The 17,126-nt window shown below is 39.4% G+C and overlaps 2 protein-coding genes across 2 annotated transcripts in view; one reads left to right on the top strand and one right to left on the bottom strand.

Moving 5' to 3' along the window:
- The window catches only part of LOC113611789 (dimethylaniline monooxygenase [N-oxide-forming] 5-like), a 29,361-nt gene extending 20,259 nt beyond the window's left edge, over positions 1-9,102 (bottom strand). Inside the window, exon 1 of the mRNA XM_027091150.1 lies at positions 8,839-9,102. Coding sequence (XP_026946951.1) covers positions 8,839-8,973 — 135 coding nt within the window. The 5' untranslated portion in view covers positions 8,974-9,102. The remainder of the gene's footprint in view (positions 1-8,838) is intronic.
- Positions 9,103-10,343: 1,241 nt separating this feature from the next.
- Positions 10,344-17,126, top strand: part of LOC113611708 (putative neuroblastoma breakpoint family member 5) — a 46,620-nt gene continuing 39,837 nt past the window's right edge. Inside the window, exon 1 of the mRNA XM_027091016.1 lies at positions 10,344-10,413. Coding sequence (XP_026946817.1) covers positions 10,344-10,413 — 70 coding nt within the window. The remainder of the gene's footprint in view (positions 10,414-17,126) is intronic.

The following is a 17,126-nucleotide window of genomic DNA, read 5'->3' as shown; positions in this document are numbered from 1 at the left end:
TTGGAACCTCCAATCTGTAGGTGGTTGTTCAGAAGCCCAGGTAATAACCAGGGCTTATGACTGGTGTCTGAAGTGGAGTCGAGGGTGAAGTCTTGTAGGACTGAGCCCTCAATCTGTGGAATCTGACGCTGTCTCTGTGTAGATAGGGATCACAATTGAGTTGAATTCTTGGACATCCTGCTAGTGTTTGAGAATTGTTTGCTGGTGTCTGAGGACCACCCGCCACCCACATACACACACTGGAATTGGTCTCAGAACCATTTAATGCCCAACAAAATACACTGTAATTTGAGAACCACTGCTCCAGATCCTTGCTACCTAAAGTACGATCTGTGGACTAGCAGCAGGGGCATCACTTGGAAGATTGTTAGAAATGCAGAATCTTAGGCCCCATCCCAGACCTACTGAATTGGAATCTGCCTTTTAACAAAATCCTCAAGTGATTCAGATGCATCTGAAAGCTGAGAAGCATTGCTCTAGCTGATATCAAACCCCAGTTCACTGTTCTCTCCCCATCAAGGTTAACTTCTTTGCTTCCTCAAAAACTTCTAATAACTACCTCATGGGGGTGTTGTAGTGATCACATAAAATAGCGCCATATCGGGCTTCCCTGGTGGCGCAGTGGTTGGGAGTCCGCCTGCCGATGCAGGGGACGCGGGTTCGTGCCCCGGTCCGGGAGGATCCCACTGTGCCGCGGAGCGGCTGGGCCAGTGAGCCATGGCCTCTGAGCCTGCGCATCGAAAGCCTCTGCTCCGCAACGGGAGAGGCCACAGCAGTGAGAGGCCCGCGTATCGCAAAAAAAAAAAAAATAGCGCCATATCTACCCAGATTGTTATGTTAGCCTCTCACTGAGATATCATAAATGATGACTTTTCAACTCTACTAGAATTTTTTAAAATTGTTTTGATTATGGAAAATTACCTTAACCAATTTGGACCCCCTCTTCTCTTTTTATTCCAGAAAAAGATATATGGATGTTACTGAACATTGAATGGCCACAAAGGAGAGTGTTCCTTGGTTTTGCCCACATTAGAGATGATTTTCCTCCCATTTTTAGAGAAGAATTTTTCAATTTCAGAATCCTGAATAGATCATTCCCATTTCTCTGCCCCATACTTCAAGATCTCATTCCCTTTGGCTGCTAATAATGTTTCTACAGGTCTCTTCTAATCTATCCTACCTATTTCAACCAAAGTGTTCTTTCTAGGGTATGGTTGTATCTCTGCCCTAATTAAAATTTTAGATGCTGCCCCATTTTCTCTAGTTTATATTTTTCAGCTTAGGATTCAAAGACCTCCATAATGTCTTAGAGTCTATTCTTTATCTCCCCAACTAGATTGTAGGCCCCTTGACTTGTATTCATGCTCTTTCCCACAGCATATAAAATTATAAATAGCACGTAGTAGATATTTAATAGATGTACATTGAATTATACTGAGAAAGGTACATATAGAAAAAGGAAATAAATTTCACAAAATGCATAACAAACTAATGAAATACATCAAAATTTATTACAAAAACAGTTGAATAAGATATTTTTATCTTATTCACAAAAATTTGCTGTAAGGAAAATTGCAAAATAATATAAAATCAAATGCATAGATATATTCATTTTATAGTATTTAAAATATCTATTAATTAGAAACCAGTTAAAATGCCCCCCTCCCCCAATAGGAAAAGGGTTTAGTAAATTATGGTATCTCAATATGATGAAGAATTTACCTTCTACACCACTCCTTAAGTATCCTGCTAAATTCAAAGCAGATCCTGTCAACCCACTGCTTAATGGGCTCTACTGATTCCATTTGGAAAAGCAAATTTCTTATTTTGAAACTCAGTATATTTCACAATCTATCCCAATCCACCTTTGTATCGTCACTTAGTGCTCTCCTCAATTAATTTCAAGCTTCTGAGTCATTAAATTGTTGTTGAAACATTCCAGACTCTTTCACAACTTTAAACTTTTGTAACAGTATAGTACTGCTTCTTCATTTGGAAAATTCCTATCTATCATTCAAGAGTCACATCAAATGTCACTTCTTTGGAGAAATATTTCTTGTCCTCTCCACTGAGTTAAATGCCCCATTCAACCTCCAAGCTGCCAAAACTCTCTGCTCAAATTGCCATCAAGGCAAATTAGAACATGCGATATTCTGCATTTGTTTCTATGACTGTGAGGTACCCGAAAGTAGGATTTGTGTCTTACTTTTTGCACCTCTGTCATCAAGACAGTACCTCATACATAGTGGATGCCTAATAAATGCTTTGAAATGAATTAATGAATGAATTATAGTGATTGAATTTGGAGATACTTAAAACTATGATTTTGAAATCTGTATAGGAACACTGAAAATGGCCTATAACTTTAAGTGGAAAAAGTAATATTACAAAATTAAGGTCACATTCTAATCACCAAATATATAATATTATGTATGCCTAGGGCAATTGTATACCTATGTCTACCCATATTTATATAATTACACATTGTATAATCTCTCCCCTGTTATATGAGTATATTTTAATTATTTTAAATCAATAAAACTTCAAAGTAGGAAAAACAAATTGATTTATTAAGGAGGTAGGATTTTTTCTTTTATTTTTGTAGAAATGTTGTTTATACTACAACTTGATGATAAAAAACTTCAACAAACTAGGAATAGAGGGAAACATCTTCAATTTAATAAGGAACATCTACAAAATACCTGCAGCTAACAGCATACTTAATAGTGAGAAAATGGACAATTTCCCTCCCATAAAATTGAGAACAAGGCGAGGATATCCTCTCTTACAACTTCTATTCAACACTGCACTAGAAATCCTAACTAATGTAATAAGATAAGAAAGGAAATAAAAGTATACAGATTGGGAAGGAATAAATAAAATGATTTTTTTTACAGATGATATGACTGTCTGTGTAGAAAATCTCAAAGATTTAAAAATAAAAATTCCTGGAACTGATAAGCAATTATAGCAGGGTTGCAAGATACAAGGTTAATATACAAAAGTCACTTACTTTCCTATATACCAGAAATGAAAAATTGGACTTTGAAATTAAAAAAACAGTACCATTTATAATAACACTCCCCCCAAATTAAGTGCTTAGGTAAAAATCTAACAAAATATGTATGAGACTTATATGCAGATACCATAAACCACAGAAGAAGAAAAACAAAGATATGAATAAATGGAAAGATATGCTGTGCTCATAGATTGGAAGACTCAGTATTGTTAAGATGTCAGTTTTCCCAACTTGATCTGTAGATTCAACACAATCCCAATCAACATCTAAGCTAGCTATTTTGTAGATATTGACAAACTGATTCTAAAATTTATGTGGAAAGAAAAAAAGGCCTAGAATAGCCAACTTTGTCCTTACATGTGGACTGTGACTAGTGACTTTCTTGCAAAGAGTATAGTATGACAAGGGAGAAAAAAAGGAGCAACTTTAAAGTGGCAAACCCTGATAAACACCATCTCAAGCCAGGTCATCAAGGTTAACATCAATCGGTGTGATAAGTTTGATAGTGTGTACCATTGATACGATGTGATGAGAACAGCACCCTACCTCTAAGGCCTTCCTCCCCAAAATTCATAACCCCAGTCTAACCATGATGAAAACATCAGACAAATCCCAGCTGAGGGACATTTTATAAAATACCTAACCAGTAATCCTCAAAACTGTCAGAGTCATCAAAAACAAGGAAAGTCTGAGAAATTGTCACATCCAAGAGGAGCCTAAGGAGACATGACAACTACATGCATCGTGGTGTTCTGGATGGGAACACCTGGAACAGGAAATGGCCGTTAGGGAAAAACCTAAGTAAATGTGAATAAAGCATGGACTTCAACTAATAATAATGTATCAATACTGGTTCATTAATTAGGACAAATGTAGCATACTAATGTAAGATATTAATAATATCTGGGCATGGGGTATATGGGAACTCTGTACTATCTTCCTAATAATTCTGTAAATCTAACACAGTTCTAAAATTCAAAGTTTACTTAAACATGTTGTTTGTACATAGCACGTTTTTTCAAAAAAAATGAAATTAATGAGTGGTAGGGTTCTTTTGGAACCAAGATGTTTGAGGGGGCAGGGGTAGACACATTCCTATCAAATTTGACTTCATTCATTCATTCAGTAGATATTTCTAAAGTCTCTCTGTAATAAAAACACTATATTAATGCTAAAAAATACAAGTCTGTCCCTGTTTTCCAAGGGTTCAAAATTTAGTACAAAGATTGGAGTCATGCTTTCCACAGCAGGTATGTTGGGGTCACTGAGCTAAATGAATCACAGATCTTACTCCTGTGACAATAATCATATATTTGTATTCTTTTTCAAGTAACTAAGGCAAAAAAAGTGTTATTGTGTGTCAACAAAAACCTTCAAGCCCTTCTAAACACCTGATTGGACCCTATGTAGGGTTCATTACTGTCAACTCACCGCTTTACAAAAGAGAGTGAGGGCAGAGCAGTACTGGGTCAGTGAGTGGAAGAAGCAGCTTCTGCTCCTGCATTTTAGTTTTTCCTACCATCGGCGAATAATCTGCCCTCTAGAGATGTATCTTGATTCTATTTCCTGCCTAAGCACATGACTCGCATTGAGTAGGAAGTTCATATGAGAAAAGAGAGAACCAGGGACGTAGGGTAGTATAATTGGAACTGAAGGGACTGGAGGCAATAGTAAGGGCAGAAGAAAGGAGAAAAATGACTCCCCTTCAGTGGGAGGAGTGAGAACAGTGTGGATCTTCTGTTCCTTTGACAGACTCTCAGAATCCCGTGGGACAGAAGCTGTCTTAGGACTGTTGTTCTCAGCGTTGTCTTCACACTGGACTCATCTGGGGAACTCTAAAATACTAATGCCTGGTCCTTACTCCCAGAGACCCTGTTTTTTTTGTTTTTTATTTTTTTTTCCGGTACGCGGGCCTCTCACTGTTGTGGCCTCTCCCGCTGCGGAACACAGGCTGCGGATGCGCAGGCTCAGCGGCCATGGCTCACGGGCCCAGCCTCTCCGCGGCATGTGGGATCTTCCCGAACCGGGGCACGAACCCGCGTTCCCTGCATCGGCAGGCGGACTCTCAACCACTGCGCCACCAGGGAAGCCCAGGGACCCTGTTTTAATTGCTCCTTCTCTAATGTGTAGACAAGGTTGAGTTCTGCTGGTAAGAGGTCGTGTGGTGGCCCCGGAAAGCTCAGGGCACCAGAATTTATCCCATCCACCTCAGAAGTCTTTTCTCCACACATCCTTAGCTAAACTGCACAATGCCTGAGGGCAGTGGCAGGAAGTTATATAACTCTGTGTCTCCACACCATCTAACAAAGTCTGAGCTTCAGAAATGTTTGTTCAATGAACTGTTATCGATTTTGTTTTCAACACGCAATGTGATCCTCATTTATCACCTGGGAAAGCTGGGGTAAAAGCTGAAGGGCAAAGGTTTCCATGTTGGCTGCACATTAGAAATAGCTAGTGGAGAGCTTTATTGACACCCCAGGCCAATAAAACCAGAATCTGGATGGACTGATATCAGTATTTGTTAAAGTTTGTTAAAGTTCCCCAGGTGATTGTTCAGTGTTGCAGCCAAAGCTGACAGCCACTGCTCTACAGTTACCCTCTTTTAAGTATTTTTGTATCCATTCAGTTGTCTTTTTTTTTGGGGGGGGGGTTGATATTTAAGAATTAAACACCGATTCAACTAAGGGTTTATTACTTAATTTCATATTTTAAATTAAAATGTTCTAAATACGCCCATCTTACATTATATTGTATCCATGTGCTATCTTTGTATCACATATACACTTTAGAACCTCACTACGTGAACTGTAGTTATCAGATCAGTAGCATCAACATCACCTGGGGCTTTGCCTGAAATATAGAATCTTGGCACCACCCCAGATTAATGAATCGGAATGTACACTTCAGCAAAAGCTCCAGTGATTCATGTGCACATTAAAGTTGGAGAAGCACTGCTTTGGTATGCTTTAAGGATTTTTAAAATTCAGATTGACTAAAGAATATTAAAAATTATTTTCCAGCAATACATGCTCATTAAAACCTCAGCATTTCATAAGAGATTTATCATTTTAAGCTATTTCGTTCATAAAGTAATATTGCAGTATGAAAATTAAAGTGATATGTCTCACATTACTACCGACTTTTCACCATCAGTCTGGTCTAACATTAATGAGGAGATCAAGAAGAAAGAAATTTATATTGAGTCCCTGAGACCTGTTACAAGAAAGAGAAAATGGAAGCCCTGAGTTGCCAGTGGCTTACTGGACACCCGGTAGCAATGGTGGCATTCCAAAGTGCTTGGGACGATCCTATATATGAAACCCCCAATGAATTACAGAAAATTTAGGGGGGTAGGATGGGGGAGAGGAAGGCTCCAAATAACAAGCAAGGGGGTCACAGAAAAGCAGATCTGAGGCAATTCTTGAGGAAACCAGCATCAGCATGTAAAACATGTTTAATCTGCAATTAGGCTCCACAACTGTGTAACTGTGGAATATGTGAGAATGAAGGTCTCTATTTCACAAGCATTCTAAGCAGCCACCCAAGATATTTTGCTTCTCTAGGATTCATTTATAAAATGTAAATATATTTGGTGCCTAATATATGCCAGGCATCCCCCATGGCTCTAGAAATATAGTGGTGTTTGTGTGTGCCTTTATAATATATGTAAAATATATGTATGTTATATATAATGTAATAGACACAGATGTGGTCTGTCTTAACAGCAGTCAGAGCATTATGATGAAATATAGCTTATTTATTTTCAAGAAAGCAGTTTATAAGGTGCTGAAGTTTTGCCAAGAGTATAATCAGAAAACACTCCAAATTGGGTCTTTAACAGAGAGGAAGTTTAAACCACTTTGGAAGTAAAACCTGATAATCAGGTAGGATGGTGGACCCTTCACTAATTTCATGCCTGGTCAGTAGTTGCCAGACCTGGCTAGGATGCTTACCAGACACCAAATGTGTGGGCCACACTCTAGGCCAACTGAATAATAACTGATGTTTAGCAATTATTGTGCCACTGTTATTAGTGATGACATGAGTATTCATTCACTTAATCGCCACAATAACTATGAAGTGGGTGCCAATATTATCTCCTTCTTAAAGATGACAACACAGAGGTACAGAGAGGGTTAATGGTTTTCCCCAAGGTCACAGTAGGATTTGAACCCAGACGTGCTCTTAATGTCTACACCATGCTGTGGCTGGATTTCAAAAGTAAAATTTCCTATTTATTACAAAATATTAATTAACAGTCTTTTCAGCCATGCCCAAGACTGATTATGACCGAGGCATGCATGGTGTGCTAAGGAGTATCCACCCTAGATCCGAATAGGGACGATTGTCAAATAGAGTTAGTCCCCAAGACAGAGCCCAGATGCAAAACAACTGTACTGCTGTTCTACTAAGGAATGCTATGAACGAATGAAACCACTTTTAAGTAGCTGGCCAGCACCGTATTCGTTTTGTGAAATATGAAACAAATCTGGACACCTTAATACCATTCACTGGCTTAAAAAGTGAGTTGAAAAGCAAACCCAATGGATGTTGTTTTGGAGATCAGTTAAGGAGGGTGATATTCTTTGACATATAATAAGCTTAACTATCATTTAAGTAAGAAGATACCTTAACTGTTAGTAACAAGTTGCAGGACTCGGTGTGCATATTAAAGCAACTCAACTTTAAAACTGAGTCTGTGCAAGGACAAGAAAACCCAGTTGCAGGTGCCCTCTGCCCTTCTCTGAAGACAGGACTACTGCTTTGATTTCTCAAGTGAAGGAAAAGTGCAAAGCAAGGAAGGCAGCCAGATTTTATATCCTATTCAAGCACTAGACTCATTAGAGAATTGTTTAAAGTAAAGAAGGAAGGAAGCAACGAAGGAAGGAAGGTAAGAAAGAAAAGAAAAAAAAAAAGTAAGGTTAGAAGAGATTGAAAAGGGGGATTCCTGGAAGGAGTTGTAAGCAGTATTCTAGATCACTTACCGATGAACGCAGACCAAGAGCAACCACTTTACATGATGCCATTCTGCTACACCCCCCTACCAAGATTGTTACCCTTTTCTGGATAGCGGCAAAACTCATTACAGACAGTGCCCAACTTGTGATTTTTTGACTTTACAATGGTTCAAAAGCAATACACATTCCATAGAAACCACACTTCGAATTTTGATCTTTTCCTGGGTTAGCGATATTTTGTAACATACTCCGGTGATGCTGGACAGTGGCAGCTTCCAGTCAGCTGGAAGGATCAGGAGGGTAAACAACTGATAGACTTACAACCATTCTGCACCCAAACAACCATTCTGTTTTTCATGTTCACTACAGCATTCAATAAATTACATGAGCTATTCGACACTTTATTATAAAATAGGCTTTGTGTGAGATGATTTTGCCTGACTGTAGGCTAACGTAAGTGTTTTGAGCACGTTTAAGGTAGGCTAGGCTCAGCTATGGTGTGAGGTAGATTAGGTGCATTAAATACATTTGTAACAGGATATTTTCAATTTACGATGGGCTTATCAAGATGTAACCTCATTGTAAATCAAGGAAGATCTGTAAATGAAAATGATCTCTGTGCCATTTTCACAGACATCAGTAAAGGACAGAACGAGTGATACCTGCGTCCCATTTTGCTGCCAGCGTAGGGAAAGAGGAACCTGCATAGAACCTGAGGTGATGGCTGCTGAGAGGAGGTCAGCAGGTTGAAGTCTGGCAGGTTTAATCACTGTGAAGCCCATCATACTTCCTGACACGAGGTAAAATATCTTATGCACCTAGTTACAGCGAGAGTTCCAAGTATTAAGGAAAAAGATTTACCTGAAACCGCCACAGCCCTCCGATGTCATCAGTCCCTTCAAAGCAGACGGGCTCCAAGCCTTCTTCCAGGCAGCACTTGATAGATGTGAGCCCACTCACTCCTCCCCCAATCACAGCAATTCTTTTCTTGGTCATGGTCTCCAGAGATCTTCACCAGGCTGGGTCAGTGTAACCTGTCCTAAAGAAAGGATGACAAAAGACAGAAAGCACACATCAGTTAATACCTTTCAAAGAAGAGCTTGAACGTGGCATTTAGATAAATTCTGCAGCAGCAGGTGCCTTTGGGGAACCCAGATTCCAGTGTCCTCATGGACCACCGGGAACTACTACCTTGGATGGGTGAGCCCTGTGCCTGGAAGACCCAGAGCTGAGACCCAGAGCTGAGAGCTCTGCTGTGGTACCCGACCTCGCTGCCTTTGCCCCAACACTGGCAGATCCTTCAGCTGCGATCTGGAGGGCACTGCACTTTCAGCTCTTTGCAAAGAAATGTAAAACAACAAAGTACAAACAGCAGCAATAGCCAATGTGGAGGGGCTGTTCAGCTCCACCTCCTTTCAGCCAACACACCGCCCACTCAGCAGCGCCCATTACCCCCACAGAGGGGAGAAAACGTGGGCCAAACCTGCTCTGGGCAGAAATAATTAACCCTATGACCTCTCTGTTTTTCACCTGCAGTTGCCCGCACTCTCAGCTACTCTCAGGGGAGACCCTAGGGGCCGGAATCTCCATCACCCGCCCTTCCCATTCACTTCTAACTTCCTGGTGTTGTCTTATAGTGACAGACTCCTACTGGTGAATGGAAACTGTCACCAACAGCCCCGAAGCAAGTCTTGCTCAAAAGCTTAAGCGGAGAACATCTGTCTTTCAGGAGATCTGTCAGAACACATCTGTCAGGCCCCTCGTCCACCTCTCCAAGCCAACCCCCAACCCCACAAATCGGATCTTTGGTTCCGTGCTACGGGAAGAAATTTACTTTAAAATACCCATGCACTGAGCTGGGTGCTGGGGTACAGTGGGGAGTGAGGGGATTAAATGTCCTACTTAAAGGAGCTTATAGTTTAGTAGAGAAGACTGATACACAAACAGATAATTTCAAAAAAATAAAAATACTGTAAAAAAGAACTTTCCTGACTCAGCTATCTGTGTGATTACAAACACACAGCTACCCGTGTGATTACACTTCTAAAATGTAACAAAATTTTCAAATTATTCGGAAAAGACCAATGTAATGGATATAGGATTTCATACACTAGGTCAGAATCAGGGCTTATTCAACCCAGGAGTCTATTTTGACAGCTGTAAGGGGTTCTGGGAGAGCTGGGTTGTGACAGATGCCATGCATCTTTGTGCACCTCATACTACTCCCTGAGTCAACCTTGCTGAAGATGATTTGATGCCAATAATTCCAGCATTGGGTTTTGACTTACTAACATCACCCCAAAAGTATCCTTCCCGGACCAATCACTATTTCTCAAGGGTTTACCTTATATGGTACAAAAGATACAATGGGAATGGACACATGTAATCCTCTCAGCAACCCCAAGAAGAACGTACTATCAACTACATCTTTTGCAAGTAAGTGGAAAGGCAGGAAGGTACACCTGGCAGTCTGGCTTCAATCACTATATATACTGCTCCTTTATGAGGATATTTTTACGTCTTTTTTAGCCACAAGTCCTTTGTCCATTTCTCAGCTCTCTATTGCATCCCCTTTCTTTGCCTAGCACCTGCCTTTACAGTTTACACTTTAGTTGAACTGCTTTTAGCTGTTGCCTTATTTCAACTACTTTAAAATGTGTTTAAAAAAAGATCTTTGGTTTGGGAAATCATTTGGCTCCATCAGGAAGTCTCCTGTTCAAAATATGGTCTGAATTATATGAACACACACACACATGCACACACACACACACACACGTAATCACACACACAGTGGGGAACACATGACATCAACATAGCCTAATGAGAGAATAAAGGGAAAGAAGCTTAAGGATGGAGTTATATATATTTCTCAGTAATTAAAGTGTTTTTGTGTTTTGATGTGGTTCTGTCTTTTTGATATAGTTCTTATTATCAAAATGTCATTAATCTCTCAATAGTCATCTTAAGACAAGCTAATCAAAAAGTTCGTATTTTTCTTTAAAAAAAAAAGCTACTATTTACTTTTGTTCTGGATTCTCTTCTCACTTTTCTCCAGAAATCCCTTATTTAACTAGTGTCCTCACCATCAAATACCATGAAATAGAATGTCTTTTGTCACCAAATATCTTTTCTTCTGTCTAATGCTACTTTCTCTTAGAAAGAAAAAGCAGGGTTTTTTTTCCAGTTGCCTAAATGCCTCTCCCTTAAGATTTCAAAAATATTAACCTCTTGTCTTATCTCTTCCCAAGATTTATGGCAGCAGAAGGGCCACTGAATACTAAAGAACAAGAAGTTCTCATATAATCATCCTGTTTCTATTAGACCATGGGTTATTGGGTGTTGGAGAAGTTAGTGACTTCCTTTGAGTTAATGAGCTGCTGGACCACAAAAAGCCAATCTGAGTCTGAGGGAGATGATTGCAAGTCACCCAGAGATCCCAGAATCTGAGCTGGATGTAGGACCTGGATGGAATTTGGAGTTGTCTCCCTTGGGATGGGGATGAGCATATCAGGAGAAGGATGAACACAGAATTCTAGTGGCTGGAGGGGTGTCAGACAATGCTAGCTCTTCATTAAAATCTGTTTTCCTCATATTACAGAATTATAGGACTGTAGCTGGGATGGGGCTGCCCAAATAGCAACAGTATTTCCCAGTTTCCCTTGCAGCTGCACGTGGCCATATGACTAAGTTCTCACTAAGTTCTGTCTAACCCATTTAAAAGGCAATGGTTTCCTGTAGCCTAGAATAATGATAACAGAGAGATGTTTGGGAACTATGTATTGAAGTAGGTCCACTATCAGATTGGGGCCCTAAATGACTGGATATTCTAGTCTGGATCTATTAATCTTGGACTCTTACATGAGAGATAAGTAAATTGCTATTTTGTTTATGCTATAGAATTTTTAATTTTGCTTTTTACAGCAGTTAAGACAACCCTAATTAATATTAGTATCAATATTATTTGGACCTGTAACTTTTTAGACTGATAACTTTCATAAAAGTTTTCAGTTATAAATGTGAACTTATATTATAATAGTACTTTTAAAAATAAAATTTTGAAAAGTGTTTTAATGCAACCCTTTTACATATTGGAAGTTTAACTTATAAATGAATTACTTGTAAACTGGATAATTCTGAATGTACTAGAGATGCCTAGTTATAGGAAAACTGATGAATACTTTTATAAACTGAATATTAATATCTCCCTACTGAATCGGTTTTAGAATTTCAGAACAATACAAGAATTACTTTTAAAACTTAGTATTTTAAAATATAATTTTAATGTTCTACTACTTTTTTTTAATAAACTTATTTATTTTATTTATTTATTTTTGGCTTTGTTGGGTCTTTGTCTCTGCACATGGGCTTTCTCTAGCTGCCATGATTTGGGGCTACTCTTTGTTGCGGTGCGCAGGGTTCTCATTGCGGTGGCTTCCCTTGTAGTGGAGTACTGGCTCTAGGCACGTGGGCTTCAGTAGTTGCAGCACATGGGCTCAGTAGATGTGGCTTGCGGGCTCTAGAGCACAGGCTCAGTGGTTGTAGCACACAGGGCTTAGTTGCTCCGCAGCCTGTGGGATCTTCCGAGACCAGGGATCGAACCCGTGTCCCCTGTATTGGCAGGCGGATTCTCATCCACTGTGCCACAGGGAAGCCCTGCTCCACTACTTTAATTGTGTTTTGTAATTAATTACTTTTAAACTTGGCAAATATGTTTTATGTTGTTTTAAAATTACTTGTAAAATGTTTTAAACCTTGACTCAAATTTTCTCTCTGTTTAGGCTAACTGCAAATTTGCAAGTGAGTATATACAGGCTCAACTTTGACTAAAGTTTTTCTACGGACAAAAGGCAGGCAGAGGACATGGGGGGTGGGGGGAGGACCATAGGGTCCTGCTCCATTTCAGCTGTGCTTCCTGTGCATCCAGTGCTGCAAGCCATGCTCTAACACACAAACACAAGTAATGGAAGAGTCTGCCCTTCGTGATTTTCAAAGATGATTGGAAATACAGAATATAAACCCACTAAATAGATTTAGAGATACTTAAAAATACCATAAAAAGAAGAGGAAAATCTCCAATGAAGAAATGACTGGGTTCTAAAAAGTTAATCAATTTTAACAATTCTAATCAATTGTTGAAAATCAGAACACATTTTCCCATAGAACCAATGTCATTTTTTATGGTTAAGGCACTAGAAATATTGTAAAAACCAAATGAAGCTCAAAAGAAAATCAGTTAAAATTCTGGATCAGTAGGAATGGAAGTTTTGTGGTAATGGCTCATTCACATTGAGAAGAACACCACTCATATCTGATGAGTCTCTGGGGGCTCTTGTCCTCCCATTCAGTCTTCAGGCACAGTGTCCTTGTGGCCTGCACATCAGAGACAGTTGAGACTTGTCCTAGGGTGAGGACAGGGGAGATCATGAGAAGAAGATGATTCTAGGTATGGTTCAGAGGTAGAATGACTGTAATGATGGATGTGGAGCAGAGGTGTCATACAGAGAGTTTTCTTGTGCACATTCCCAGCCAATATCCACCTCCAGAGGTAAACATTGTTTCCTTTTGTTTTTGTTTGTTTTTTATTACTGAGGTATAATTGACATGTAACATATTAGTTTCAGGTGTGCAACACTTGTGCATCTGAATATTTGTATATTGTGAAATGATAACCAAAATAAGTCTAGTTAACATCTGATGCTTTTATTTGTTCTCAAACTTCATATAAATACAATTATATAGTATATACTCTCTGTGCTTGGAATCGTTACACAATGTAGTGATTTTAAGATTTATCCAGGTAGTTGCGTGTATCAGTAGGTTGCTATTTTTATTTGTATGAATCTATAATTTGTTTATCCATTCTCCTATTGATGAATATTTGGATTATTTCCACTTTTTGGTGTAATGAAGGTGTTTTATTCTTGAACAAGTCCTTTTTGTGGACGTCTGCTCTCATTTTTCTTGTGTGCCTAAGAGTGCAATTGCTTGGTCATAGGGTAGGTTTAACTTTAGTTGCAACTGCCAAAAAGTTTTCAAAAGAGGTTGTGCCATTTTATACACTCACCTGCAATATATGAAAGCTCCAGTAGCTTCATAGCCTCTCAGCACTTGGTACTGTTCGTCATTCTTGTGGGTGTGTGGTATTATCTCATGGTGTGTGTTTTTTCTTTTGTTTTTTTTTGCCGTATGCGGGCCTCTCACTGTTGTGGCCTCTCCCGTTGCGGAGCACAGGCTCCGGACGCGCAGGCTCAGCGGCCATGGCTCACGGGCCCAGCCGCTCCGCGGCATGTGGGATCTTCGCGGACCAGGGCACGAACCCGTGTCCCCTGCATCAGCAGGCGGACTCTCAACCCCTGCGCCACCAGGGAAGCCCCTCTCATGGTGTTTTTGATTTGAATTTCCCTGATGACTAATGATGCTGAGCGTCTTTCCATTTAATTTCTTGGCCATTTGTATATCTTCTTTGCAAAGTGTTTGTGAAAATGTTTTGCCCGTTTTTGAAAGCTGAGTGGTCTTATTATTGAGTTTTAAGAGTTCTTTGTACTATCTGGTTACAAATCCTTTGCAGATGTGTTTCAAAATATTTATTTATTTATTTATTTATTTTTGGCTGTGTTTGGTCTTCGTTGCTGTGCGCGGGCTTTCTCTAGTTGCAGCGAGCAGGGGCTTCTCTTCATTGCGGTGTGTGGGCTTCTTATTGCGGTGGCTTTTCTTGTTGAGGAGCACGGGCTCTAGGCATGTAGCCTCAGTAGTTGTGGCACATAGGCTCAGTGGTTGTGGCTTGCGGCCTCTAGAGCACAGGCTCAGTAGTTGTGGCACACGGGCTTAGTTGCTCTGCAGCATGTGGGATCTTCCCAGACCAGGGCAGGAACCTGTGTCCCCTGCGTTGGCAGGCGGATTCTTAACCACTGCACAACCATGGAAGTCCCTCACTTTCTTAATTGTGTTTTTTGATGAGCAGAAGTTTTAAATTTGGATGAAATCTATTTTATCTTTTTTTCCTTTATGGTTAGTACCTTTTGCTCTTTTATAAGAAATCTTTGCCTACTCTGAGCTCATATAGTCTCCTGTGTTTCCAGCTAGAAGATTTATAACTTAGATTTCACATTTAGATCTGCAATCCATTTTTTAAAAATTTATTTTCTTTATTTTTTGGCTGCATCTGGTCTTAGCTGTGGCATGCGGGATCTTCATTGAGGCATGTGGGATCTTTTCTTTGCGGCACGGGCTGTTTGTTGTGGCATGTGAGCTTCTCTTTAGTTGTGGCGTGTGGGTTTTCTCTCTCTAGTTGTGGTGCTTGGGCTCCAGGGTGTGTGGGCTCTGTAGTCTGAGGCACGCAGGCTCTCTCATTGAGGCCTGCGATCGCAGTAGTTGCGGCATTCGAGTGTAGTTCCTCCACAGCATGTGGGATCTTAGTTCCCTGACCAGGGATCAAACCCGCATCCCCTGAATTGGAAGGCCATTGCTTACCACTGGACCACCAGGGAAGTCCCCTGCAATCCATTTGAAATTAATTTTTGTGAGTGGTATGAGTGTAAGAGTCAAGGTTTATTTTTTTTTTTCTATCTGGATGCTGTGTTTTCCAACACCATTTATTCTAAGGTCTTTCTTTCCCCTAGAATTGCATTGGTGTCTTTTCCATTGGTCAAGTAACAGTGTATGTGTGAGCCTATATCTGGACTCTATTCTGTTCCATTGGTCTATTTGTTTATCCTTATGCCTATACCACAGTGTATTAATTACTTACCTTGAGAGTAAAATTTGAAAATTGGTAGTATAAATCCTCCATCTTTATGCTCATTTTAAAGATGATTTTGATGATTCTAGGTTTTTTTGCAATTACATTTAAATTTTTAAATTAGCCTATCAATTTCTACCAAAAAAGCCTGCTGGGATTTTGATTAGGATCACATTGAATGTATAGACCATCTGGGGAGAAGTGACATCATAACAATTAAATCTTCCTCTGTGAAATAGGCTCTTTCTTCTTTCGTTAGGTCTTCTTTGATTTCTCCTGTCTTACAATTTTCACTGTAGAACCCTATGCATTTTATTTAGTCCTGTGTACCTTATTATGTTTTAAATCCTATTGTAAATGGTATTATTTTTACATTTTCATATTTCAATTGTTTGCTGCAAGTATAAAGAAATACAGCTGATATTTGTATATTGACTTTGTATCACATGGCCTTGCTTAATTCACGTATTACTTCTAGTAGTTTGTACATTCCTTGGATATTCTATGTACACAATCATGTCATTTATGAATAAAGACAGTTTTACTATTTCCTTTCCAATTTTTACATTTTTTGTTCTCTCCTTATTGCACTGGCAGGAACTCCAATACAATGTTGAATAGAAGTGGTGATAACAGATATCCTTGTCTTGTTAGGGCGAAGCATACACTATGTCACCATTAACTGTGATATTATTTGTATGTTTTAGGTAAATAACTTTTTTTTTTTTTTTCTGCAGTACACGGGCCTCTCACTGTTGTGGCCTCTCCCATTGCAGAGCACAGGCTCCAGATGCGCAGGCTCAGCGGCCATGGCTCACGGGCCCAGCTGCTCCGCGGCATGTGGGATCTTCCCGGACTGGGGCACAAACCCATGTTCCCTGCATCGGCAGGCGGACTCTCAGCCACTGCGCCACCAGGGAAGCCCTAGGTAAATAATCTTATCAAATTGAGGAAGTTTCTCTCTATTCTTAGTCAACTAAGTTTTTATTATGAATGGGTTTTGAATTTTATAAAATGCTTTTTCTGTATCTTTTAAAATGATGACATTGTTAAAATTATATTGAATGACTTTTTAAGTGTTAAGCCAGCTATGTCATTTGGATTGTTTTTCCACCTGTATTCTTGAGGGATACTATCTGTAATTTTTTTTTTCTTGTAATGTCCTTGATAGATTTTGATATCAAGGTTATGCTGGCCTCTCTGAAAGATTTTGTGTAGAATTGTTCATATTTTTCCTTAAAAGTTTGGTAACATTTATCAGGATAGCCATCTGGATCTGGTGCTTTTGTTGTTGCAATGTTATAAATTATGGATTTAATTTCATTAAAAGATACAGGATTATTCAAAATTTCTGTAAGTTGTGTTTTCCTAAAAAGTTGCCCATTTCTTCTAGGTTGTCAACTTTATTGAC

Source organism: Aethalodelphis obliquidens, unplaced genomic scaffold (assembly GCF_003676395.1).
Source record: "Aethalodelphis obliquidens isolate GAN/ISIS:26980383/991018 unplaced genomic scaffold, ASM367639v1 scaffold70, whole genome shotgun sequence".
Taxonomy (NCBI): domain Eukaryota; kingdom Metazoa; phylum Chordata; class Mammalia; order Artiodactyla; family Delphinidae; genus Aethalodelphis; species Aethalodelphis obliquidens.
Note: the sequence above shows the minus strand (reverse complement) of the source record. Positions and strands in the feature narration are given on the sequence as shown.